Below are 26,821 nucleotides of genomic sequence, written 5' to 3'. Positions count from 1 at the left end.
AACATTAACCCCGTGACGTCGTCCAAGGGTTTAAGGTAAAGTCGATAGGAAAGGAGAAAGGAAGGACTATCCGGATGTACCAAGGCTTCAGAATCAGTACATTCAGTACAGCGCACCAGTAATTATTAGGGGGGGCGTGGCCAGGCGGGCTGTCACTCTTGTTCCATTGGGCTGCAGCGAAATCCAAGTCTCGCGATACTTGGCGCCTCCGCCGCGGCGCTCTGGCTCCCGGAGCCGATATCTCGCGCTACGTGAAGCTCGGACGTCTCATTCCAGCACGGTCACACCGGTCGGGAGGGGGTTTCTGTTCATCCCAGCGATCCACTTCGGAATTTACACTGATAACTCCGTCTTTTTATTTATTTAAAAAGTAACCGTGTGTCTATCTCGACGAGTAACCGTCTACTCGACGCTGTCATTTGTACAGGAAACTGTTTAAAAACCAAGTTTACGGCAGCAGAATCGGGGTCGCGCTAACAAAGAAAATCCTTTCTCTTCTGAAATAATCCCCCAATACTCTCTTTAGTTATGAGTCATGTGGTCGTTGATAATCCACACGGTCTAGATCAGCAGGTAAGTGATTCTACATTTCCAATTCGCTCGCCTGGTGTGTGTTTTGTGGCTTGGCACATGTAGTTTCGACATAGCGAGAGGGAAAAAAGAGCGGAGCTAAGTGGCTAAGCTAACGCTGCTAAAATGGAGGTGACGATGTTCCGGCAGTTTGTGATGGCGGAGCTCGGCACTGCGCCGCGAGGCTAAAAACTTACCCGACAACCGCTTCGGGCCTCGCTTTGCGCTCATTTTCCGTTCACAATAAACCCGGCTCTTTTATCCCAGTCTGTCGTTAAAGACGTTGGGAGTTGTCGTTTCGCCGGTGGAAAATTACCGGCTTCTTAACGAGCTAGCCGGGAGTTAGCCGGCTAACGCCGAGGCCTCCGCAGCCTGAAACGTGGCGCAGGAGATAATGTTCCAGCTCAGATTATCTGCTTTTAAAACGTTTTTACACGATGTATTAACCTCACATTAAACACGTACACTGCCAATAGTCTCGTCTGACTTCAGTTACACGCCTTCATGCGTCTCATTGTTGGAATTTGACAACATTTACTTGTGAAAAGCTTCAGACAAACTGGTTAATTAAACGTAATTTAACTGAATTACACGAGGGATTTGAGATTTAGTCAATTTGAGAGGGGGACGGGGACTGTTGTAAGCATTTTACGGCCAGTTTAACAGACTGTTTAAGCGTGTTCTTGGATTCTGTCGAACTATTTTACTAGTTTTTGCCTCTTTATTTCATAACGAAAAAAAATGTATTGTGAAATGCTTGTGCTTATGTCACAATGGCACACCACTTGGTTAAATTGAATACATGAGTCATTTGATATGAAAAAACTATTGTGTTTAGGAAGTTAGGGCCAGTTTAACCTTGCCGATTGGAGGAAGGTGTTCGCCTCGTGTTTTTTTAAATTTCCCCTTTGTTACATAAGGGCATGCTTGGGCTTATTCCACAGACGCACTGAACTATAGTTACGTTTTAGGGGTATTTAATATTGAAATGGATTTATGTGTTAACAATTGTTTAATTCTTTCTTGTGTAGTATACCGATTTCTGCAAAAAACAAAGTCCCCTTTTTTGTCTTAAACGTGTTTTATTATAGGCACACTGGTTCAATAAACTTAATTACATTAGGGATATTTAAGGGTGCGAAACATTTATCTTCAAGAGGTTGCACCTAGCTTTAAGAGAACTGTATGCATTCTTACCATTTTCTGAGTTTTTCCCAAAACGCAATTACTGAGAAAGTCCCCATTTTAAATAGTATGCTTGTTTATGTATTTATATATATATATTGTAAAAAAAAAAAAAAAAAAAAGCACTTCTGTTGAAGTTACAGCCAGCTTAAGTTTAGTGAACTGTTTCAAAGTGCATTTTTCTGTGCATCTTTACCATGTTCCCGGTTTCTGTCCCCGTTTGTTCAATATTTTCCCTTTTTTTCCCAGCTTGCTGCCCTAGACTTGAACTCTGCTGACGGACAAGGCGGAGGAAGTGAGTAATAACAGATTTACACATCTTCCCAGCAGTATCCTGGTTGTATTAAAAAAAATTGCCGCAATACAGGTTGTAGGAGTCCAATCCACGCTCTTTGTGTTTGTAAATAATGGTGATTTTAGTGAAAGTAACTGTTTGCTTTCCCCTTCTTTCAGGGCGTTACATTCCACCTCACTTGAGGAACAAAGAGGCTTCCAAGAATGGTAAGTTGCGGGCACAGAGCCGCCTGGTTTGATCAAGTTAAAAAAAAAAAAAAGCCTGTCGGGGCGTCGTAACTCGACTTGGACCAGATCTGTTCACGTGTTGACGCCAGTCAAAACTGAAACGGCAGCCTGGCTGCAGTTCAGGACAAAGAAGGCATCCACTCGTGTGCATACAATAAAATTGATTACCACTGTGTCCGTGGCAGCTTATTCTGGCCTGGGAAAAGACTGGCGGGTGGGATTAAAGAGTGGCTGCTGCTACGTCTTTTTTTTCTTTTCTTTTCTTTTCTTTTTTACCTCAGACTGATCACATGGATGGAAATTAGACCTGAAGGGAATGGGGAGGGTTTAGGGCCCGTTTGCACGGCAACGACTTCAAGTGAAAAATACACTACCTTCGCTGTGTATTTGGTGTCTGTTTATACAGCGACGGTGCCCCAGGCCACTGAAAGTGCAACTTTTTGAAAATGACTCCCAGCGTGGAACTTTTTGCAAATGCGGGGGGCTCCCGAGTAGATGAACCAACAATGGCGGCCTCCAGAGTGGCATACCTCCCAGCCCGCGTTCTAGTTTCATGCTTGGGTTGCCGTATTAACAATCCAACCCGATCCTCTGTCCGTATTCTCCCGTTATTAATGTTTATAGCCTATTCTCTGCTGCATGTGTGTGATTTCATGGCAAAAACAACCAAGAGCACCAACTTGTGGCCTGGTATGCTAACGACATAATCTTCAGACTTTCTGCTGTTGTTGTGCAAATGGGCATTGTTTTTCGGTCCTTGCCGTGTAAACTTGAAACTTTTCTATAGCGAGAGCACTAAACGATGCATTTTTACTAGAGATGTCACATTCATGTGTTGACTGGGGGGAAAAAAGTAAAGTTCATTGTTAATGCCAAGACGTGGTTGTGGTGTTGATGATTTATTTGTCGTCTGGCCTCTTAAAGGCCTTAAAGGCATGTGTGCCTGATTTGATGTTAAAATCTTTGGATTCTTGGTTCTGTGTCTCTGCACACTTGACCTTTTTTCTCGTCTTTTTGTTTTTTTACTGTTTTCTTATTCCACAGCAGGAAATGCTTATTCCGCTGGTAGACAGTGCGGTTTTTCAGTGGCACCCGTAAATTTCTGTAAGTCCCTTCTGTCTGCTTTCGCTGAGGGCAAACCTTGCATTTTCAGATGCATGAAATAGCCATTTTCTACACCAGCAAAGCCAAGGGGGTTAGCGGGTTATGTCAGATCCACACTGCAGTGATTCATGATTAATTGATGTGCTTCTTTCTGCTGAAATGCTTGCAGGCAAATATAAGAAAGTACCTTTATGTGACCATATAACCTGTTGGTTTAAAAATTGTCAACTTTTTTTTATATTTATATATAACGAAGCCCTGCAATGTTCTCTCAAGTTTCTCTGAAGCAGTTTCCACAGCCATGGCAGGCAGAGTGTCAGCAAAGAAATAACTATACTTCAGGCTGGGATGACTGTCAGATTGGTAACTATTAGTGTAAAGTCAAGCCTGACATTCATACTGCATGAGCCAGAACTCCAGTCTTTTTATAGCCTGCTTCCCTACCTTTGCTCAGGTTACCCAAGACTGGCCTCTCAAGAGCTTGCCTTTTACCATGCCTACAGCGGGGGCTGGCCAAGCAGATGTGGTATACCCGTGACCTCTACCTGCATGCCACGCCAATGTACCCGCTGGCAGATCACATAGTTTGCCATAAGGGGCGCAGTCAGTGTGGGGTGCCGCCCCCCCCCTCCCTGCTTTGTCACGTGAACACGAGCAGCAGAAGTCTGGGCCTAACACTCTTTGCTGAAGCTTGCACTTGGAAGTTGCTTCTGATGCATGGTGATGGTGCCTTAAAGACTGCACTGCATCACTGGTGTGAGCCTCTTACTAATGATGGGACAATGGCAGCTGCGGGAGTCCAGAAACCCCCCCCCCCCCCGATTCATGGCCATTTAATCCTATTAGCACGATCATACAGTAGTGTTAATTTTGAACTGACATCATTCAGCGCCACTCATTAATCATTTGTGGACTTTATTTCTTTTTGTTTGTACTGTAAAGGAACAGTGGGATTATTGAGTCCTGTGCTCAGAATCCGGGTGCATGTAGGTTTTTGTTCCAGCGCCGCTCTGGGCAATTTCTTTGATCGCGTCACTCTTGTGTGCAGCCAAAAAAATCACCTTTTGAAGCCTGCTGGTGATCCTGGGAACAGAAACTTGATGCACCGCTCTGTAGCACACAATACTCCTGACCTATGGCATCTGTCTGAACTGAGAACTGTAACTTCAAAGTGAAATGATTGCCACATGTCCTGTGTGGCATCTCCCAATGACATTCGGTTGATTTTGGTCATTTAATCTTTGCCATTTTCCCTTTCGATTGGTGGCATGTCCAAGCCAATTACTACTCTGGTGGCTGTACCAGGTTTAAAAAGACAAAGTCGGCATGTGAAGTCTACAGTTGAACTGGTTTGGGTAGAAATGCTGTTGGACTTTTCTGGGCGTTGCTGGAATCATGTAGGTTAGGCTACTATCCAAACAATGCATCCATGTTTTGGTGTTGATCATTTCCAGTGTCTTGTTTCTCCTGGGACTTACAGTCTTGGGTCTTTGGTTTATTGTCTGGTTCGATGTGATCTCTTGATGTTAAGCACGGACATTGCTGTATGGTGTGCTTCACCTGGTTTGCAGAGTTTTTGAGCATTATTGGTGTGAATGAATCGTTTCATTGGGTAAACAGTAGTTCAAGACGTGTGTGAACCACTGGGGTGGACGGACTTGCCTCTTAACATACGTTGACCTCGCATTGCCACCCTTGGTTATGGATTACTTGCTAATCCAAATGTATCTCCCTGAGAGATCCACGGTGCACTGACCAGAATCTGGTTCGTCATTAAAATACCAAGCAGTGAGACGAGCTCGAGGACGGCACAGCTTGGCGTTTGAATCCCCACAAGGTTTTTTCCCTTGTGCTTACGAGACGGGGGACACGGTAACAGCAGTGTTTACCTGTTGGTCCATGAGCGGAAGCTCAGAGCTCCTCCACAGATCTGGCAGAACCAGTTCTCCAGAGAAAGGCCAGTGACAGGCTGAACCTGTGCGGTCTGTCCGCACATCGGTGCCGTTGTGGCAAGCCTCGCGTTCCAGCCTCCAACGCCGACGGGAACAATGACACAGCCAGATCGCTGTGCTGAATGTCCCATTCGGGCTCATGCAGGGTGCTGTATGCCTGTAGCTATAGACAAGTCAGCCTACACAGTTAATGCATGTGTAGTTTCAAATATTCTCTTACAGAAATCTGCTTTGGCATTTTTCTTAATTGCATTGAACTCTTTCAGTTCAGGTCCTAGGGTGCAGGAGTCACTTGTATCCCACTTTTCTTTAGATATTCAAATTGGGCAAAAAACCAAAAATGGGACATTGGGTTCATAGCTACACCATAAGTGTACTTTGCATATTGTGGCCTTTTTAAAGCGACATGTGCTAACCCTTCTTACCTTTCCCTTGTCTCCTCCATGAAGACTCGCCCGGATGGGACGGCGGACGCAGCAATGGATTTGTGAATGGTTACCACGACAACCGCGCAAACGGTGGCTTTGGAGGGCGCGGACCCCCTCGCAATGAGAGAGGTGGGCGCGGCGCCTTCCATGGTAACAGGGGTGGAGGCTCGTTTAATCAGCCATTTGAAAATGCAGGTGGGGAAATCTAAGTAAATAGTGGAAAAGAAAAACCAAACCCCATCTGTACAAGTAGTCGAGAGTAGCTTAAAACATAAACGATCCTCCCCCCCGAGCTTTCTTGATATACGCAGTACAGTGTACATCAGCTGTTACCTTTGAGTAAATAGAGTACTCTGCTAATTTTTGACCATGAGCCGGCTTTTCTGATTTTTGGGGGAACCAGCAGTACGTTCTGCTTGGTTCGCTAGGAAACATCTTCATCGTACGTCGTATCTCCCAGTTCTTCTGAGCTCAGTCTCTTCATCGTAGGCTTTGGTGGCTATGAAAACAAAGAGGGAGGCTGGAGCGGGCAAGGCAGGGATGCTGCCTACAACAGCTTTGGAGGACGCAATGACAGAACCAAGTCCAACTTCTTCAACGACCGCGGCTCCAGCTCAAGAGGAAGGTATGTCGAAGAAATTACTTTTATGTGCTGCTGATTTCACTGCTTTTCATAAAGGCGGCATTTAAAACCGTCTGTTTGTTTTAGATACGACCGCGGGGGCTTCTCATCAGGAGGAGGAGGAGGAGGAAGCAGTCGCTGGGCGGAGGACATCAGAGAGGACGACTGGTCCAAGCCCACCGCGCCGAATGAGCGCCTGGAAAAGTAAGAATGAATCCTGAGATTCCACAACTCACCAGTTTTACCCGCACAGCAACATGAACTTGTGAAAATCTCCACTTTTCTAGTGAGCTGTTTTCTGGAAGCAACACTGGCATAAACTTTGAGAAGTATGACGATATTCCAGTGGAGGCGACTGGAAGCAACTGCCCGCCTCACATTGAGAGTGTAAGTTTATTGCCATTCGTCTGGCTGGAGGCTTGGAAATCTCGTCCTGACGAACGTTTTGTCTGATGTAGTTCCACGACGTGGACATGGGGGAGATCGTCATGGGGAACATCGCCCTGACTCGCTACACTCGACCCACTCCTGTCCAGAAGCACGCCATCCCCATCATCAAGACCAAGAGAGACCTGATGGCCTGTGCCCAGACTGGTCAGTGTTAAAAAAAAAAAATTCTATATCCTCTTGTAAGTAGAGAAAAAAACCAGTTTTAACATTTTTGTTGTTAAATCTCTTTATACGCGATTCCTCAGGCTCTGGTAAGACCGCCGCCTTCCTGCTGCCGGTGCTAAGTCAGATCTACACCGACGGGCCGGGAGCTGCCCTGCAGGCCGCCAAGAACGGCGGACAGGTACTGTAAATGGCAAATGCACAACTTCGGGGTAGCCAATCAGACGGCTCACAGATTTTTTTCTGACCGACAGGAGAATGGTCGGTATGGCCGCCGTAAGCAGTACCCGCTCTCTCTGGTCCTGGCCCCCACCAGAGAGCTCGCCCTGCAGATCTATGACGAGGCCAGGAAGGTGAGCTGCAACCTCGTTTTGGAACGCTTCCATTTCAAAAAATGAGTTGAAGCTCGGGTTTCTTTAAGCCTTGTTCTCTTGTTCTCCAGTTTGCATATCGCTCCCGTGTGCGCCCCTGTGTGGTGTACGGAGGCGCTGACATCGGCCAGCAGATCCGTGAACTGGAGCGAGGCTGCCACCTGCTGGTGGCCACTCCGGGCCGTCTTGTCGACATGATGGAGAGGGGCAAGATCGGTCTGGATTACTGCAAGTCAGTATCCCACAAAGCCCTGCTCAATCCACCGTCGGGCTTCACTGTCCCTGGGATGTTAATGTCTCTCGTCTCTCGGCAGCTACCTGGTCCTGGACGAGGCCGACCGCATGTTGGACATGGGTTTCGAGCCACAGATCAGGCGCATCGTGGAGCAGGACACTATGCCACCGAAAGGCATCCGCCAGACCATGATGTTCAGTGCCACGTTCCCCAAAGAAATCCAGGTGACTCTCACTCAATGCTTTCTTGGAAATTTTTCGGCTCGACCTTCTTGTAAATGGGGCTTCGGGTTCATATCGGATCAGCGGTGGGCTTGTTTGTCACCCAACAAACTACGTGAACAATGAGGACTCCTGTCCAGGGCAAACATGTACATTCATGTCTGCTCTGCTCAGTTTTACAGTTATCTGTTTATTGTATTTCTCTCCTGATGCTTTACATCGTGATCCTTGAACACGTTTCTTTACCTTTGAGCTCAAACTAATCATTACCAATACATGTCTCTTTGCTGAGGGCCAGCATTCTTACTGGGTAATGATTGTTTGCTCTGAAGATATACTGTCACTGGCAAACATTGGCTGTGTGGTCTGTCATAAAAGATCTTTTACAATGGAAGCAAAGCAATTATCACTTCACTCACTCCACTAATTTGAGTGATCCAGTCATAATGGAAAAATTATAAAAACAGAAATTGACCAGACTGAAAACTACAAACTGCCGTTTGTTACTTCCTACAAGAGTCTGATTAGGAACGGATTGCAGAATTTTCCCAAATATGCTCAGTTTCCTGGTTAAAATGTAAAGATCTCAAAGCAGTGTAAAGTCTAAGAATGGTAAACGGAGTGAACTGTATGAAGAGTTTATTACAGCAGAAAGTACTTTAAAATGAAGCTGTAGATTAACACTGTTGGCTTAACTTATTAAACTCGTTGGTGAAAGTGTTTATTCCCGACTCATTGAACCTTCACAGCCAGAGCCGCATGGGCCCCAAGTTCACTTTGAGTTTTCTGAACATTTTCTGGTGTTTCATAGCAACCAGGTAGCTCGCGTTCATGTCAGCACCAGAGTCCTCTCCCCCACCCCCAAAAAAATTGTACTATTGGCCAGATCAGAGCCTTCAGCGGACTGGTTTTGTCCCGGGGACCGTGTGTTCGACACTCCCGATTTACAGTATCGCGTATTACTACTCCTCTCCAATGTAACGTGTGAAACCGTCTGCGTTGTTCCGTTAGATCCTGGCTCGTGACTTCCTGGAGGACTACATCTTCCTGGCAGTGGGCCGTGTTGGTTCCACCTCAGAAAACATCACCCAGAAGGTGGTGTGGGTGGAGGACACCGACAAGCGGTCCTTCCTCCTCGACCTGCTCAACGCCACGGGTAAGTAACGCTCACTCAGTGGCTAAGAGTACACACACGTACACACACACGCGTGCACTCCCTCCCTCCCGTTCGACTGTAAACCTGCCATTGTGTGTTTGGTCAATCCGCGCTCACACACCAAGCTAATATTGACTTTGCCGCATCTCTGCTAACGATTGTTCACTATAGCAAGACGCTAAACATGAAAACAAACTAGTGCAGGGGTGAGCAGGCCCTTTCCTCCCCCCTCCCCCCTCCCCCCCCCCACCATTTTATAGAGGGGTTGTGTTTCTAGTCATGATGATCTGAAGCTGTGAACGTTTTGTACTGAGCAGCCTCCCGTTTACTGGCCGGTTTGGTTTTATCTTAGTTATTCCCAATGAGGTTCAGGAAAATGTGACAGAGGCCCCAGAGAAACCAGGTGAGTGTGAACATCCCTTTAATAACTTCACTGTGACCCACAAGCCAGAAACATCACATCCCCCACAGCTCATTGTGTCCCTCCGCTCCCCGGCCGACATGCTGCCTCGCGTCTTTTGTTTTTCTCTGATCTCCGCTTTGTAGAGGAACATTCTGCCGTTGCATCAAACTCCCGAGTGAAGCATCCACTTGAACGTTAATCACTCCGGTGTTGTCAGCTGTCGGCCGCCGTCAGGTGGCTCTGACAAGACTTAATGGCGGCTGACGTTCAACAACACCGGTTTCCTCGGCCCCAGTTTACGCTCAGGCCCCGTTTACGCAACGTCTCCAGGTGAAAACCTTGCTTGTGTTTTGGGGTTCCGTTATCGCAACAGTGCTTGAAGCCACTGAAAACACAACTTTGGAAACCTTTTGTTATGAAACCACACACGTTTCCAACGGGGGGAAAAACTCGCTGACCAACGTGTTAATGACATAATTTTCAGCGAATCTGCCGTTTCCATGGAAACTCATCCTGAAATTGGAAAAAGTTGTCAAGAGACTGCAAAACAAAAACGACATGCTTTCATCTTAAATGTCGCGTGAACGGGACCTGAATTAAACCCAGTTGAGGTTCAATTCATTCACTTGTTAAATAACTTACTTTGACTATAAGATTTTTGGTTTTTTTTTTCTCAGGACTTAAATTTAGACTCAAGTTTATGAAGTACAGTGGCAAATGGTGCGACTTAGAATGGCCTGTCCCTCCTCCCTCCCATCACCCCCTTTGTCATTTTTACAACTGCGAGCTTTTCCTCTGAGAGCCATTAATGCCAGACATCTGGAAAGCAACCCAATTCATCAATTATTACTGATAAATGTGGTTTTTGAGATTTCTGTACACAGAAAAAGAAAATCTTAAGTTGGTGTTGTCAATTAATGGTTGTCAGTGAATTAAAAGCTTTTTATTGCAACCCTCCATTTTATAAGTTCTCATTCTTTTCTCATGTGCAGGCAGTTTTCAGTGTAGTCTTGTTTCTGCTTCCATATTTTAGTGACTTTAAGCATCCTCTTTCACGCTTTAGTTTCAGGTAATCCATTGTTTTGTTCTCCTCCTTTCGCGCCCTTTACCTTGCTCTTCCTTCCTTTTTTTTTTTTTTTTTTCTTTTTTTTTTTTTCTCGTCTTCTCCATTTCTGGCTGCACAGGTAAAGACTCGCTCACCCTGGTGTTTGTGGAGACGAAGAAGGGAGCCGACGCTCTGGAGGACTTCCTGTACCGCGAGGGCTACGCCTGCACCAGCATCCACGGGGACCGATCCCAGCGGGACCGGGAGGAGGCGCTGCACCAGTTCAGATCCGGGCGGTGCCCCATCCTGGTGGCCACAGCCGTGAGTCTCGCACCTCCGTTACACCTCATGACAGATCGCAGCAGAAGGTGGCCTGGATTAAGGTGCCTTTTTATATTTAGATCGGATTTCTGTGGACGCTACAGGCTGGTTGTTGCTTGTTCCAGACGTGTCAAAATGCAGATGCACACGAAAATAAAATCTATTTATACTAATTGGAGTTTATATTTGTATATGCACACACTGCCTGAAAGCAAGTTGAGGATGAGGAGGAGCATCTTCCCTCCGGCTGAACCTGAATCTAAACTTTTTACCCTTTTATCTTTTTTTCCGCCTTTATATATTTTGCTTATTCTCGACAAATGTATTTATTTATATAAAGTCAGTCCAAAAATGTTTCAGACGTATATTTTTTTTAAATAGAAATACTACTGACTGGGCCTCATGATTCGTATTTATATCAATAAACAATGCATTTTCACCGTTTTTACAGTAAAACTGACAGCTTTGACAGCTCATTTTACCTGAAAAAACCTGAATGCATATTGAAAAAAAGGTAAAGTTTATGGATCAAAGATTATTCGGGTACTTCAGTGCATGTATTGCCAAACTGCCACCTGTTATATTTTCTAATCCTGCGGTTTCAGACTAAACAAATTTAATTATTTGTGAACTGAGGCACTGTAATTGTACTTCAATCTACTATCAATTATACAACTTTAATCCAGTTGTCACACAATCTTCAGAGTTGAGACAAGAGAAATATAACTTGGTTTAAGAGACAAGGTTCCAAAGTTCCACCTGGATAGTTTTTCAATAGCAACATGGTAAAAAGATTGAACTGGTCAGAGGAACTGTCTTTTGGTTTGTCTGTTGCTCCTGGAAACATCGGAGAGGAACCTGATCTAACTGGGTCATGAAGGAAATGTTGCTTTTGGCTGAACTGACGTTGCATTTCTTAAGTAATGGATCATTAATGGAATTTTTCTTTTCTTTTTTTAATTCTCTTCCTCTTCCAGGTGGCTGCCAGAGGTCTGGACATCAGCAACGTGAAGCACGTCATTAACTTTGATTTGCCCAGCGACATTGAGGAGTACGTTCACCGTATTGGCCGTACGGGACGTGTGGGCAACCTCGGTACGCGTTTCTGAAGTTTCCAGTCACTGTCGCTTCAGTCTGCTCTCTCGTTGGTTTACCATAACGTCTCTCCCTCCCTCTCTCTCTCTGTCGCAGGTCTGGCCACGTCGTTCTTTAACGACAAAAACAGCAACATAACCAAAGACTTGCTGGACATCCTGGTGGAGGCGAAGCAGGAGGTTCCCTCCTGGCTGGAGAGTTTGGCCTACGAGCACCAGCACAAGAGCAGCAGCCGCGGCGGACGCTCTAAGAGGTGACGGTCGAGAGACACACCCGCCTCGCAGTTACACTGACATCCTGATTTGTTTGACGTCTTTCATTAATCTGATCTGTGTCACGTAAGCGCAAACGAGGCGATCTGCCGTGGACGGTTTCTGTACCTTGTTGACGCGAGCTCTGCTCCTCCTCAGGTTCTCGGGCGGCTTCGGGGCCAGAGATTACCGCCAGACGCCCGGCGGCTCCGGGGGCTTCGGAGGAAGTCGTCCAGGCCGAAGCGCCGGAGGACACGGAGGAAGTCGCGGCTTCGGTGGAGGTGAGGAGACGATTTGCTCGCTCGGCATTTTTGTTCTGCCTCGTTTGGACACGAACTGTTTGAACATTAGTAAACAAAAAATATCTCACTTTCCATTGTAAGGGAATTAATTACTTGCGTTCATTATTTCCCCCCAAGTTGTTAAAAAATAAATTTGTAATGGCTCGCATGGTTTATGCTCTTAAGGGTTTTTATCCAGATATCAATTGAAAATGCTCAATTACTTACTGCAAGACTAAAGTTCTCGTCGATATTTCGCAACTTAAAATGCAAGTTATATTAGTCATTTTCTGGCAATACAAGTTTTATTGAAGGCTAGAAAGTCCTTATTTGAACTGAAGCACCGTGAAGCTGCTGGGCTCACTTCAAGCCGTTAACCAGGGTTTGTTCAACCCCTGGTGTCACTTAGGAAACTGATTTAATTTTAATAAAGAAATGCATTCTCACTCAAGGCCACTGACACAGTATGAACTGTGTTCTGCACAGATTTAATCAGGTTTGGATGCTGATTTAATTTGTTTTTAACATTTTAAGATGTATATAACAGCTATTGTATACGTGTGTGTGTGTGTGTGTATATATATATGATTGACAGCAAATCTTAACAATTAAGACTTCTGGGAAGTATTTATATATCGTCTGGAACAGTTTTTAGACTTTGTTTTTCATTGAAGTCTTGCATTTTAATATTTAACATAATGAAAATGATAAACTCTTGCTGAAGGAAAGTTCTTCCTGCGACTCCAGATTGTTCTTCAGCTCGTTTTTAGTTCCTTTGAACCTCCGACTTGTTCTGACGTCGCGCTGTCGTCCGCAGGTGGCTTTGGCGGCGGTGGCGGCGGCGGCTTCTACGGCAACGACGGCTACGGGGGAAACTACAGCCACTCTGGTAGTGTGGACTGGTGGGGCAACTAGTCGCCACAGGACCCGGTTGCCAGGCAACCCATTGGAAACCACATGTTAACTTAAAGCCAGACCATAACAACCCTCCCTGTGTAGCTTCACTGACGCACAGTCCATCACCAACCCGGTTCTCTGCCATTCGCTTCTCTCTCCTCCCCGAGCGGAGGTGCAGCACGGCGCCGGCGGCGGCTCGTCACACCGGAGACGGCAGAGACTCGCACACCTCAGAGTGAGCATGGATGCTGACATGCGTTGTCCGACTGCAACCTCGGACTTTCATCGTTTAAAGGAAAGAAAAAAAAAAAGAAAAAAGTATTTTTTTGTTCTTTTTGTTGTTTAAAAGAAATAAGAGGAAAAAAAAAAAGACCAATTGAGTAACCTGAGGATCATTTGTATGTTAATGTAACGGAAATCTGTTTTCATTTCACCAGACGAACATGGCCAAGAGCTCTAAATTAGTTTCTACTTTTCTTTTTCTTTTTTGTTTTCTTTTTTTTTTTGTCGTTGTTTTTGTTTGGTGAAATATATTCAAAAAGGTAAAAACTGAGCTTGGACTGAAGCAAACCTTGGCAAACACGGGGGCGTTGTGGCTCTCCCGAGCCGCGACTCCATTTGAACTTCAAATTTTATCCGCAGGAACATATAATGTAGCCTTTTCTACAGTCGAACAGCTCCGGAGCGTTGCGATAATCCCACCCTGTCTGCATTCGGATCCTCCGGGACAAAGTTACATTTATTTTTCTTGTTTGGTTTCATTTTTATTTTATTTTTCCTTTTTTTTTTTTTTTTGCTCACTCTATCCTGGACAGGCTCCTTTTTCCTGGACACGGTAGTCTTTTGAAATAGCCATTCCTATCGTAATCTTAAGAAACACGGGAAGTCGTTAAAGCAAACCGGTCGCTGAGGTCGAAGCAGGCGATGCTGGAACTTGTTACTCCACAACCTTTTCAAAATTGACTCGACAGTGTTACGGCAGCTAGTCTGTTACCGAGTGCTAGCTGCGCCGAGCGAAGTGGGCGGCGTTTTGTTCCTTTTTACTTGAGAGACGATTTTTTTTGTTTTTTTTCCCCCTTGACGCAGGCGTTTTGCGAAATGGGAGGAAACGAGTCGTTTTTGTTGTTTTTTTTTTTTGTCTTCTGGATCGTTTCTCCACAAAAAAAAAGTGTGACAAAACTCTTACGGGGGAAACGGATGCCATCTTTGAAAGTGAAGTTCAAAATGGCCGCATAAAAAGGACCACAGCATCGGGGGAGAGAGGGGGCGGGGAGAGGGGGAGGGGGGGGTGAAAACAGCGTGATGTCGAACCTGAACCACCAGGCCCAGATGGTATTCTACGCTCGCTAGTGTTTTGTTTTTTGGTCAAGGAGGAAAGGAGGTGTGTGAACTGAGTCGCAGGCTTAACTTAATTACAACCGTTTTCTCTTTTTCAAGCTGCATTGGAGGCATGGCTCATCTTTAATGGAAAAACTAGAGAGAGAGAGAGGGGGGAGGGAGGGGAGGGAGGGAGAGACGGGCATTCGAGCGATCACTGAGGTTTCAATCCCACGGCGGAGCGGGTAGAGCAGCACTCTGGGGGGGGGGAGGGAGGGGGGGGTTCAGTGCACTGCTTTAGTCGTCATTTCTCCGCGAAGGACGGATCGGCTAGAATCCCGTCGACCTGCTCAGACGCGTCTAATAATCTGTGGCTCCCGTCTCGAAACCAGGAGCGAGAGAGTCTCCTCATCGGGTGTGTTGTGCCTTGAAAAACAACCTTTTTTTTCGTTTTTTTCATTTTAAAGAAGTGGAAAAAAAAAAAAGCGGATGCACTGACGGTGTTTTGAGAACTTGAGAATTTTGAATGGTGCTACTTGATTTAGGCGTTGTAGGCCCTCGTACGTCGTGCCCATCGAGTTTTACAAAAGTTGTTTTATTGCACATCTAGAGTTTTATATAGATGTCTCGGATATGTGTCCTTAAAAAGCTTCCAAATATTGTGTGTGAGGAGATCGTCGTCGTCGTGGGGGGGAGAAATAAATAAAAACGCAGCTTGTTTACAAAAGGGGGACGGGTTCTCAACGTTTAAAAACCAGGATTTATTTGGGACCAGGGGATTTAGCAGTTGGGGGGAATTTAGCCATTTGCACAGATTTCTAGATTCTACTTTTGCTGCTAGTTTTGTGTAATTTATTAAGCATTTTTGACAAATATTTATTTTTGTAAGCCTCAAAGTGATTCTTTGAAAGTTTCAGAAACTTGACCAAAAGACAGTACAAAAAAATAAAAAACACTGGCACTTGAATGTTGAATGTCACCTGTATGCGTGAAATTTATATATTTCGGGGTAGTGTGAGCTTTTTAATGTTTAAAGATACATTGGACTCAGTAAATAATAAATATCCACAAGCTGTTTCAGGGCCTCCTCAGGGCCGCTCGTCATCTCGGATTACAAAAAAAAAAATTCTTTTTTTTTTTTTTTTAATTGGGCCACGAAATTAAAAAAAAAAAACAAAACGGGAAAAAAGCAAAAAAACAAAAAAAAACAAACGCGATTGAACCAACATGCCAAGGTTTGTGCTTTAAGCTGTCAAACGAGCAAATAAAATTTCCTAAGCATATCAGTGCAGAAGTGTTCAGATTCTCCAATTGTGTGCATTTATCGATTCTTTATTCTGATTTGACCTGATAATTGTTTTTCTCCAGTGAATGTCTGGCACATGGCAATCCTTAAAAGAAACAAAAAAACATGTGGTTTATTCTCATTGTTGTATTTGCATATATGACGCCTCTACAGTTCTGCCGGAGCGCCGGACGGGTCGGGCCGAGACCCGCCGCTCCGGAGAACCTTAGAGCCCTTTAGATGTAGACTTTGCTTTCTGTATTAGCGTATAGGCTACTGCACTGCATGGGAAATAACTCAGCTGTGCAAACTTGTATGATTTTACCAAAATAAAATAAAAAAAATAAAAATGTTTGAATGCAAAAAAAAAGTTACCTGGAAAAATCGAGCATGTTTCACAACGACTTGTTTACTGTAGACGTGCAGAGAAAAACACCTGTAGCAGGCGGCGCGGCGCCCCGTGTGGATGCGAGGCGGCCGGGCGGTCAATTTAAACTTGGTATTGATTGATTGGATGGGCTTCGTTTATTTTGAGAAATAAAAAAAGTACATAAAGATTTCATTTGTAAATTCATGCGTCGCTTGTTTTATTCTGAGTGGATGTTGATGTGTGGATTTTGTTCGTTGATTGATTTAATAGATTGTTTGGATGTGTTGACCTGCAGCTTTTACAACCAGAAGAGTCGTTTTCACAATTTTCCACCACAAAATTTATCTTGAGCAACAATATGTGTAATTTGTCTGAAATAGTTTTAAAAATCAATCTTCACAGAAGTTCCCATCACATTCATGAAGTACCATCGGTACAGTTTAAATCTATTTTAAGTTTTTAGCTGGTGAAGCAATTATTACTACGTTGAAGTTGCTGTTTAGCAATTTTTCTTATCTTTTTTCATTTCCTGGGTTTTATTAATGAATTTCCAATGTGGAAATAATGGCATGTAAGGTTGGAACCGCATGACGTTGAGCAAGTCCATGAACAAACCGTGTAAAAACACACGGAAAAGCCAAAGGAGTTTTGTTATACTTTTGAATTAATACAATTTTATTTAAGTTTTAACCCTTTTACTGAGAAAAGAAAATGAGAGCAAAACAAATGAGGGAGTTCTTCAAAGGGATAAATGCAGAAATCTGCCAGGGAGTCGACCAACATGGCAAGATACATTTACAAAAGATTCACTGGATTATGGCTTTGAAGACCGGAGCAAAATAATTGTATTAATTTTAGTGTTACTGTATTTTTATTACCTTCATGAATGGAGCATGAGCAAGAAGTTTATGTTTGTCTGCTTGTATTTATCGGTTGTTAACCGTTTCCAAATAAAAACCCCAAAAAACCTTCCCATCCAAAGCGGATGAGAGGTCGGTGTCTGTTGCCATGGAGACGCTGCACGGTGACGTCGCTACCTGACAGGCTAGTTAGCGTCGCTATGGGCATATTTGTTGTTTAAAATCAGTGTGGTACGTAAATGAAAATATTTTTATTTACATAAAAATATCCAAAAGCTTGGAGGAGCCGCAGGTTGTTGACAGGTGACGGGTTTGTTTGGATTGATTTAGTGGATGTATTGATGAGTTGATAGGTTTATTGATAAAGTTGGATGTTTAACGAATAGATTTGTTGGTTTATGGACGATTGAGTTGACGTGTGAAAGGATCCATAAATGATTGATTGGTTATTAGATGGATTGTTGGGCGGTTAATTAATGGGTTCTTGTATTGATTAGTTGAATAGATTTCAATTACTGAACTGTTGAATTGATCCATGGATGGATGTATAGATTACCTATTGATGGATTGTTGGATACATTAGTTGGTGCATTGATTTGTTGGATTGAATGTTGATTGATTGATTGATTGATTGATTGATAGGTGGATGGATGGTTGTGTAGAATTAATTGATTGATGAATTAAAGTGGGTGGTTGTATTGATTAGTTTGATTTGTGACGGTTTGATCGGACGTATAGATGAACAGTAGCATAGATTACTTGATGGACTGGTTTATGGATGAACAGTTGGGATCGATCAGTCGATTGATCGGTAGATGTAACTGATCAATCGGCTGACGGATCAGTCAGTTGATTGACAGTTGCTGTGCGGGTGGATGGATTGATTGTCCAGACTGTTGACTTGTTTTCGATCAGTCGTATTGATCAGGCGGAGGTTGCCTGGATAGATAATCGGGTGGAAGTGGAGACGCTGGTCCGGGTTTGAACTCCGGGGGTTAACGAACAGGCGAATCAGCCAGACGACCCACATTCAGAGGGCTGTCCCGACTAATCTGTCCCATTGTTACCAGACGCGCCGGGAACACGGAAAGTCTGAGCTGAATTTCAACGTGGAATAATAATAATAATTTAAAAAAACCAACATAAACCTGACCCGTCTTTTCATGGCTCTGCAGATGATCTCTACTTCAACCATCTGTGGTTCCTTTTAGGCCGCGAACGCGCCAGGTTACGTTCCGTCCGCCCTGCAGGGAAACAGCATTTACCCCACTTTCCCTTTATTTATTAAATGTTTTTTTTTTTCATGTCTCTCCTGGAAAAAAGGTCACATGGTTTCCTAATGTCCTGAGTCGGTTTCATAACCGCTGAGTCAGCGACACCCATTAAGAGGCTCGTTGTATAATTTCTGTGTCGAGTCCGGAACGAGGCTTCAGGGCCGTTTTAAGTCGACTTACGGGCTGGAGGTTACCGGCGTCACGCCGCTGCCACGGAAACCTAATCTCATTTAACGAACTGATCATTGATCGTCTCTCTCATCAGATCGCACAGCTGATGACCTGGTGATCCTTTAATCCATCTCAGCATCTGCATATGTGATAAGTTTTATGTGCAACTTTATACCCAGCGTGTGTGCGTGCGTGCGTGTGTGCGTGCGTGCGTGTGTGCGTGTGTGCGTGTGTGCGTGTGTGCGTGTGTGCGTGTGTGCGTGTGTGTGTGTGTGTGTGGATAGGGTGTAATCTGTGTGTTCCTAAGTTACCACTCTGCCTTTTGCGGTTTGATCGTAGAGATTCGCTTTACTTCTGTAATCCTGCCAACCGCCCATCTCCATCTCCCTCCATCCCTCCATCCCTCCATCCCTCCATCCCTCCATCCCTCCATCCCTCCATCCATCCCTCCATCCAGGGGATTTGGCTGCCATTAGGAGATGGCTTTTTTTTTTTTTTTTATGTGTTTGTGTGTGTATTCATAAACACACACACACACACACACACACGCACGCGCACAATAAAGTAGGGAGGATGAAAACACAACCACATCCATGTTGGTGTCGGCGCTGGCGGAGGCGGCGGCGGCTCAGAGATGCGCCCGGAGGTGCGATGAGCAGGATGGACCGGAGCGACGACGCCTGGATCGAGACTTCAAACCCAAATGGAAGCAACCGTGCGGAAAAACCTGCAGGTGTGTTGAATTTCTTCGGGATTCTGGAGGTCGGTGCCATCCTGACGCTGTTTTGACGTCTTGATTTATTCGCTTGATTATTTCTTTGCTGTAATAAACGTGCCGATCTTTAGACATTCCAGTGGTCTGCGACACGTCGGGTATAAGATGATGGTTAAATAGATGGTGAACTAAAATATCCATCACGTCAACAAAAAATAAAAAATAAAAGGGGCTTAAACTGATAAAAAGAACTACAACATCCCAAACAGGCAGGATTCTTAAAGCCACTAACTCTGAAACAGAAAGTATAGAAGCTTGGATTGTTTGAGAAACAGAAAGTTCTTTACGAATCCCAGAGAGATTTCCTTAGATTTCCCTCCATAGATGACGACAGCAGCTCATGTGTAGTTTTTAGGTTGAATAAATGCAAAAGTGAGTTGACGAATACAGCTGAACTTTGTACGTTTATGAACTGTTTTGCAGTCTTGACCTCGACGTCATTGGACTGGCGCGTTCAGCCCGTTCCGGCATCACCAACAACCTGATGTGTGTCAAATGTTGGTTGAATGATGGGATTTACTACTGAGGCTGCTGTTAGTTAATAATAGTGTGTTTAATAGGTTTTATTAACTTTTGGACAGAGATATAGAAACAACAATTACAATTTTTCAGACTTATAGATGAAAAGACAAAAACAAAAAAACTCCTTGCCCCTACTGTCACTTACACCAAAAACAACCTGTAAAACACAAATATTATAGGCGTTCAGTGAGTCATACAGCCAGAACACCGAGTAAAGAATCACTCCTGCACCTTTGTAGATGGATCGTTAATCCTCCTTTGGGAAATGTCCTTGTTCCACTATTGACCCACCCTGTCTCCAGGATGTGGTGGGCGTCCACATCGAGGGGAGCCAATGGGGGGGTCAAGGGTCATGCTCAGGGACTCACAGTGGCGACCTTCCTCCACTCCTCCAAAATAATAGACCGTTAAATTACCAACACGGCTAATTTCTCCAACAAACAAAGGAACTCTGAGGAGAAACTCTTTGGCGTTTGGCAGATTTCCCAATTTCTTAAAGGGGTCACATGATATAAAATTCATTTCCTAATGGTTTTCCAGCAGCCACACCTGGAATGACGCCTCAAAAGTCTGTCCTCTCGCTTCCCTGGCTTGTTTCAGTTTTTCCCCTTTGACTCCTCCCACAATCAGGCAGCTCTGCTCTGGCACATGGCGCCACGAGAGGCAGTACTTCCTCCTCCTCCCAAGATGTGTGGGCGGAGCCAGTCCAGCTCACACATGACACAGCAGATTCTGAATGCAGCTCCTATGATCCAGTATTCAAATGGAGGGGAAATCAAGGAAAAGCAATACATTTTGAATATAAAGTATTTGGTTCAAAGAGACGATGTTAAAGTGTTGAAAGTTGAATAATATGACTCCTTTAAGGGTGCTAAACACAGAGTCATCCCACAAATGCGCGTTCCTTAAAGGAAACAACGTTTTGAAACAACGTCAAAACAAAAGTAGTGACCAGAAGCTTCTTGACTTTTTTTTTTTCTTTCTGTGTGTTTCAGTCGTCAGCGGTTGATCATTAAGTGCTGCTGTCTGTTTTTGTGCCGTTCCAGACCTCCGTTAATCCTGGCATGTCCCAGATGAGAGACTTCAGTAATGACTGTCATCACTTTCACCGGTCAGTTTCAATCCCCTCTCTCTCTCTCTCTCTCTCATCCCGCTGCCGTTTCATTTTCCTCCGCTCTGAAAAACGACCTAAAACGAATCCCTTCTTCCACCTCTTCATTCCGCCGCGCTCGTGTTTTTTGTTGCTGTTGTTGTTGTTGGGTTTTTTTTTTTTTTCAATCACATAGGAGAAACGTTCGGGCTCTATTGCCAGCCTCCGTTCTGGTTGATCAGGCTAAAAGGAGAAAGTGGATGTCGGGTGAAATCCCGCAGGCACAGACAATACCTATTGTTGTGGGGCTAATCTCTGACGTAAGCTGTTCTTTCTTAATCACATCGTCGTTTCACCGGCAGCTGGTCGGCCGTCGGCTTCCGATGCGACTGGGGCCACCGCGTCACGTGAGAACGCAAAGATCCCGTAGCGTCTCGAGACACTGAGAGCACAACTTTTTGAAAATCGTGTAGACGGACGAAAGTCCCGTTTTCTGGAAACGCTAGATGGAAATTATTGTTGTGCACGTGCTCAGTCGACGGACCATAAGAGCAACGTCTCCTCCGGAGTGTCACGACTCCCAGTTAGAAGTTTTCGCAAAAACTCTCTGAAAATTCTCTTTATCGATTCCGTTGTGCGAGAATGACGTCGCCGTGCGCGTTGCGTTAGCTTGCGTCATTCGCCAGAGCAGCCAGCGGGAAACATGGCGGCCAAGCGGCACAGACGCTCAAAAGTTTGGTTCCATTTCAGGAGGAAGGACGACGAAGAGGATCGATAAGAGAACTGACAAAGAACCGAATCTTTACGCAGAATCGACAAATGGAATTGAAATTGTCGAGCTCTTATCAGTTCCCATCCCGAGTTGTTAGTTTTATTTTGACAGTCCCCGTAACAACAATCCAACTAACTGGGTCGTCTGCTCAGAAGAAAGTCCGTGTTTCTCACCTTGTTGATGTTTAGAGCCCGTTGTTCTCTGCTGCATTTGTTTACTGCCGTTTCCATGGAAACACACCTCGCTTTCAGAACGTTGCTGTGTGAATGTGAAACTTTGAGACGTAGACGGTAAACTGACTCTGATATACAGTAAGTGAGTGTGAATCTTTCAGGATGAAGCAGGTGTAGAAGGTGGATGAATGTTTTGACGGGAGAATTTGAGCGCCTGGAAAACTAGAATTGACAGAATTCTTCCTTCTTTTTTAAGCGCGAGAACCGTTTCAGTTTCAAAGTCATCATCTGAAACCTGGAATTTCCGCCCGCGCGTCGAAACAACTTCCTCTTTCTTGTTCTTCTGCTCGTCACTTGCTCACAGCGTTGATTCCCCCGCGTCTCGCCTTGCCTTCCCCCTGCAGTCTCCGTCCTGTGCCTGCTGCCCCAGGCGGCGCTGGCGCGGTGGGCCTGCGTCCGGGCCTGCCCGCCGTCCTGCTCCTGCACCCAGGAGAAGAGCTGCAGCGTGCTCTGCGACCGCTCCGCCATGGCTGAGCTGCCCAAGGAGTTCCCCTGCGAGGCGGCCGCCATCAACCTGGACAAGAACCGGCTCAAGTTCCTGTCGGAGCGGGCCTTCGGGACGCTGCCGTCCCTCAAGTCCCTCTCTCTGGACCACAACAACATCTCCTTCATCACGCCGGGGGCCTTCAAGGTTCGGCCTTACCGACAAACACACAACCGCAAGCATTTAATAATAATAATAATAATAATGCGTTGGTAATATTGGTATAATTATATAGCACATTTCCTTCTGAGTGAAGGCCAGAGTTTTACAGGTAAGGACAGAGGAAAAGAGGTCGATGACCTCAATGGCGGGAAAATCAGTATAGTGTAGCGCGTAGGAACGGGAGTCGGAGGCGGCGTGTCCAAAGACGGTGCCAACGTCGGCAGTTTTATTGACATTTAGCACAGATAATCCTGAACGGGAACTGAACGTGACTCGTAACTCTGCTGTTGCTAACTAAGCTAAAAACGCCCGCCTGTGCATCAGTATAAACAGTCCCACCGGAACCAATCTCTCTAACTTAGGTTCCGCGGGTGAATTATGTAAAACTCACTACAATAGTAGGATAGTCGACCGGTCTAGAGAAAAAAATTCTTAAAAAAAAAAAAAGCCCAAACTTTACATTTCAAAGCCATTTTTTCTTTTCTTCATTTTTACTTAAAATGTCTTGATTTTCTTCTTTTAAAAAAAAAAAGTGTTTGTACGGTTATTGTCCCCACAGTTTTCACATTGGGGTTGATTCTCTAAGTCAGTGTTTTTCAACCTTTTTTGAGCCAAGGCACACTTTTTGGGGGGGAAAAATCTTGAGGCACACCACCACCACCCGAAAATGGTAAAATTTTAAACTCTGTAGCCTCTATTAACAATATAAAGTAATTCTCATCAAAGTTTTATCAACAGGAATCAAATAAATACAGAAAAAAAGTGTTTCCCAATTTCTTTTTTTAAATTTTTACTCCCTCAGCGTGAAACCTGGACCTGATGGATGAAGAACTGAGATCCTGGCAGGAATAGAAGACAGACAAACACCAACATGTCTAGTTCGGAGTTCGAATCCTCCCTTTTCAAAAACTTCTCCATCACTGTCACTGACACAGTACTTTGATACAAGATGGGAGCAGCCGCAGGTGGTGGAGATTAACCAGACTGACGTGTTTTAATTTCGATTTCAACGGCAAAGTTCTGTGCTGCCATCTATTGACGAAGAGTATTTATACATGATTACTCGAGCAAATGTTTTTTAGAAAAAAATGTGAAATTGGACAATTTCCCACGGCACACCTGACTAGATCTCGCGGAAACACCAGTGTGCCGCGGCACAGTGGTTGACAAACACTGCTCTAAGGGACTGTCTGATTTGACTGATATACACAGAGTCTATACCTGAGAGTCTTTTCTCCCCTCCCCCGCTCCACCTCCACCTCCGCAGGGCCTCGCCAACCTGGTGGATCTGAAGATGGCGCACAACGAGTACATCAGCTACCTGCACACGCGCACCTTCACGAGCCTGAAGAAGCTGGTGCGCCTGGACGTGTCGGACTGCAACCTCTTCAGCATCCCCGACCGCATCTTCATCGAGCAGACGGCGCTGAAGGAGCTGCTCTGCTTCCAGAACAACTTCCGGAGGGTCCCCGGCGCCATCCGGGGCATGGAGAACCTCACGCACATCTACCTGGAGAGGAACAAGATCGAGGCGGTGGCCTACAACTCGCTGCTGGGCCTGGGGAGCCTCCGGTACGCCGTTGTCGTAGCAACGCTTGGAGGCGACTTTTGTTGTGTTTTTTTTCAGGGTCCGTTCACAACGACAACGGTTGGTCACAGTGACGGGCATGAAACTTTTTGAAGACGCTTTGTCACCGTGGAAACAGAGGAAATGTAACTTTTTTGAAACCCAGTAGTAAAGAGTTTTTTCTGGCTTCAGGGTCTTTTTAAAAAAAAGAAGTTTTTTCCATAGTTCATAGAATTCTCAACGTAACATTTTGCCTTGTGTCTGTACATTACACTTCAATCTCCCCAATACATCCAAACCTATTTAAATGGTACAGAAATGAATGATCGGTCCTTCCACCATATCATAATACTCACTCTTATTAAGCAAATTAAAATATATATGTATTTTTAGTAGATATGGTTGTTTTTGCTATTTTAACTATTCCGGTTGTTTTTATCAATTTGAATTTACACTTTCCTTTTTAACTTAAGCTACTTAAACTATATTTGTCCATTTTACCATTTTTTTTTTAAACAATTTTAGCTTATATTTATTTTAGCCATTTTGGGACAGCACAACATGACATTTTTAGGTGAAAAGAAAAAAAACATGTTGTTTTTATTGCTCTTTACCTTTCAGCCATTAAACTGAAGAGACTTAGACGCATCTACGCAGATGTCTTTTCACCTTTTTAGTGATTTTGCAGGTTTTATTTGGGCCCTGGTTTTGGTAATTTAGCACTTCCTGCTTCACATGTTGTGGCTGTTGTTGGTCATTTACATTTATTTCAAACCAATTCACTTTTGATTTAGTCACATCAGTCATTTTACATGCGTATTCCCATCTGAAGCAAACTGAAACTGTGTGAGAAACGGCATGTAATGACTTGTAAATGTCGTGAAAGTATCATGAATATAACAGTAAATAGTCTCAAAGTATATGGTGCATTTTCACCATTTCAGCTCTGTCAAATTGCTTCACATTAAATTCAAAAGCTGGGTAATAATACAGCCAGTTTAATAAATTCAACACCTGGATTTTTGCAGATTAGTGAACGCCTTGTTAAGAATCTCAATCAAGAAAATAGTTCATGACAATAACAGATGATTGCCCTGTTTTATTTGCATTTTACACGTTGTCCCAGCGTTTTAGAGAATAAGTTTATTTAGTATTAATTTCCATATATATCAGGAATCTAATAACTCAACAACTGTTCAAACCTGATGTGATGTGGAAATAATGTCCAAACGTTCACATTGGTTCTGCTCCAAACATCCCTGCAGGTACCTGAACCTCCAGGAGAACCGCATCAACGTGATCCACGACCGGGCCTTCCAGGACCTGGTGCGGCTGGAGAACTTCTACCTCAACGACAACATGCTGTGCGACCTGCCGCGGCTCGCCTTCAAAGGCCTCGTCCGCCTCAAGATGCTCAACCTGGGCGGCAACCAGCTGACCAACGTGTCCAAGACGTGGTTCAGCGACCTGGTGGAGCTGGAGGTCCTGTACCTGGACAGGAACCAGCTGCTGAACATCGAGGAGGGCACCTTCGAGAACCTGACCAGCCTGATCACGCTGCACCTGAACAGCAACAACCTGACCACGCTCCCCTTCCCCGTCTTCCAGCCCGTCTACTTCCTGGGCCGCCTGTACCTCTTCAGGAACCCCTGGGAGTGCGACTGCTCGCTGGAGTGGCTCAAGGAGTGGATGGAGAGCTACAAGCTGGTGCGCGACATCCCCTGCGCGTCGCCCTCCTCCGTGGCCGGGCTGGACCTCGGCGGGGTGGTCTTCACCCGGGTGAACGGCACCTGCGTGGACCCCGGCGAGCTGAACCTGACCACGGCCTCGTCGGCGGTGGCCTCCACCACGGAGAACCGCTTCAACAGCCTCATCTCCAAGCTGCTGCAGCAGGAGCTCCGGGAGGAGATGGGCAACGGGACGGAGAGCCTCCGGAACGGGACGCTGCTGGAGGCGGGGGAGGGGCAGCTGTCCGGGGCCGCCGGGGGGCCGCCGGCCGGACCCTCGCTCTGCTGCCTGGCCCTGGTCTGGCTCGCCTTGGCCTCGTCGGACCAGCCCTTCTGTCGGTTTTGCACGTGAGGAGCGTGGAGTCGAGGGTTCGCCTCGCGGCCTGCAGCGCCGAGCGGCTTTTCAGATTGCCGAAGAGATAAAAGACAGTGAAGGAAAACTCGTCACCGCCCGCGTGGTTCCCGGTGTGAGTCTGCCCTCTGCCAAATTAAGGATCCGGGGATCTTGTTCCTGCAGAAATTCAAACGTGTCAAAGTGAATATTCCCAGCAAGGAAAAGACCGGCGCCATCGATGTTCTTGTGCAGGTGCCTCTGGAGCGTTTCCTAGAATTCCTACTAAACCACATTACTTTACCTTTAATTTTTTTACAGTTCTGATCTGCAGCGTTACCCGGATCTGGCGGCGCATTGGGTCAAGTCTTGACCTCGAGTGTTCGGAAGCTTCAATTCAAATCGTTAGCTTGTGGAGGAAGGGACTTTGGCCTAAACGACACCGAGAGTGAGTTTCACATGCCAAAGAAAGAACAGACTCAAAACATTTTTCACTTCGTGACATTCACTGTTTGGCGTTCAGTCGCAAGATCAAGTATGATCAAACAAGATCAAAGCGGACCTGCAGGTTTTCTTCCTTCCCGATGGTCCAAATCACACCTGCACATTT

The 26,821-nt window shown here is 45.2% G+C and overlaps 2 protein-coding genes across 11 annotated transcripts; both read left to right on the top strand.

Annotated features, from left to right (window-relative positions):
• The first annotated feature begins 271 nt into the window (after positions 1-271).
• On the top strand, positions 272-14,749 carry ddx3xa (DEAD-box helicase 3 X-linked a). 10 transcript variants are annotated; one of them, XM_080497801.1, is made up of 22 exons: positions 272-573; positions 2,005-2,050; positions 2,209-2,256; positions 3,322-3,381; positions 3,658-3,744; positions 3,836-3,907; positions 5,783-5,890; positions 6,251-6,386; positions 6,471-6,587; positions 6,671-6,770; positions 6,842-6,977; positions 7,079-7,176; positions 7,250-7,348; positions 7,438-7,598; positions 7,681-7,825; positions 8,834-8,978; positions 9,331-9,381; positions 10,566-10,747; positions 11,725-11,842; positions 11,939-12,095; positions 12,253-12,374; positions 13,192-14,749. In XM_080497801.1, exons 1-22 carry the CDS (start codon positions 529-531, stop codon positions 13,287-13,289), a joined length of 2,331 nt encoding a protein of 776 aa, XP_080353927.1. In that variant the 5' UTR covers positions 272-528; the 3' UTR covers positions 13,290-14,749. The 10 variants fall into 10 exon arrangements, with proteins under 10 accessions (XP_080353927.1, XP_080353925.1, XP_080353929.1 ...); XM_080497799.1 differs by having other exon boundaries at positions 9,331-9,382; positions 10,558-10,747; XM_080497803.1 differs by lacking the exon at positions 3,322-3,381 and having other exon boundaries at positions 9,331-9,382; positions 10,558-10,747.
• Positions 14,750-20,934: 6,185 nt separating this feature from the next.
• nyx (nyctalopin) lies at positions 20,935-26,232 on the top strand (the record flags this gene model as incomplete). Its single annotated transcript, XM_080498129.1, has 4 exons — positions 20,935-20,956; positions 22,285-22,571; positions 23,854-24,158; positions 25,419-26,232. 4 exons carry the CDS (start codon positions 20,935-20,937, stop codon positions 26,230-26,232), a joined length of 1,428 nt encoding a protein of 475 aa, XP_080354255.1.
• Between the last annotated feature and the right edge of the window lie 589 nt (positions 26,233-26,821).

Source organism: Blennius ocellaris (assembly GCF_963422515.1).
Source record: "Blennius ocellaris genome assembly, chromosome: 6".
NCBI lineage: Eukaryota > Metazoa > Chordata > Actinopteri > Blenniiformes > Blenniidae > Blennius > Blennius ocellaris.
This window is presented reverse-complemented; position numbering and strand designations above follow the sequence as displayed.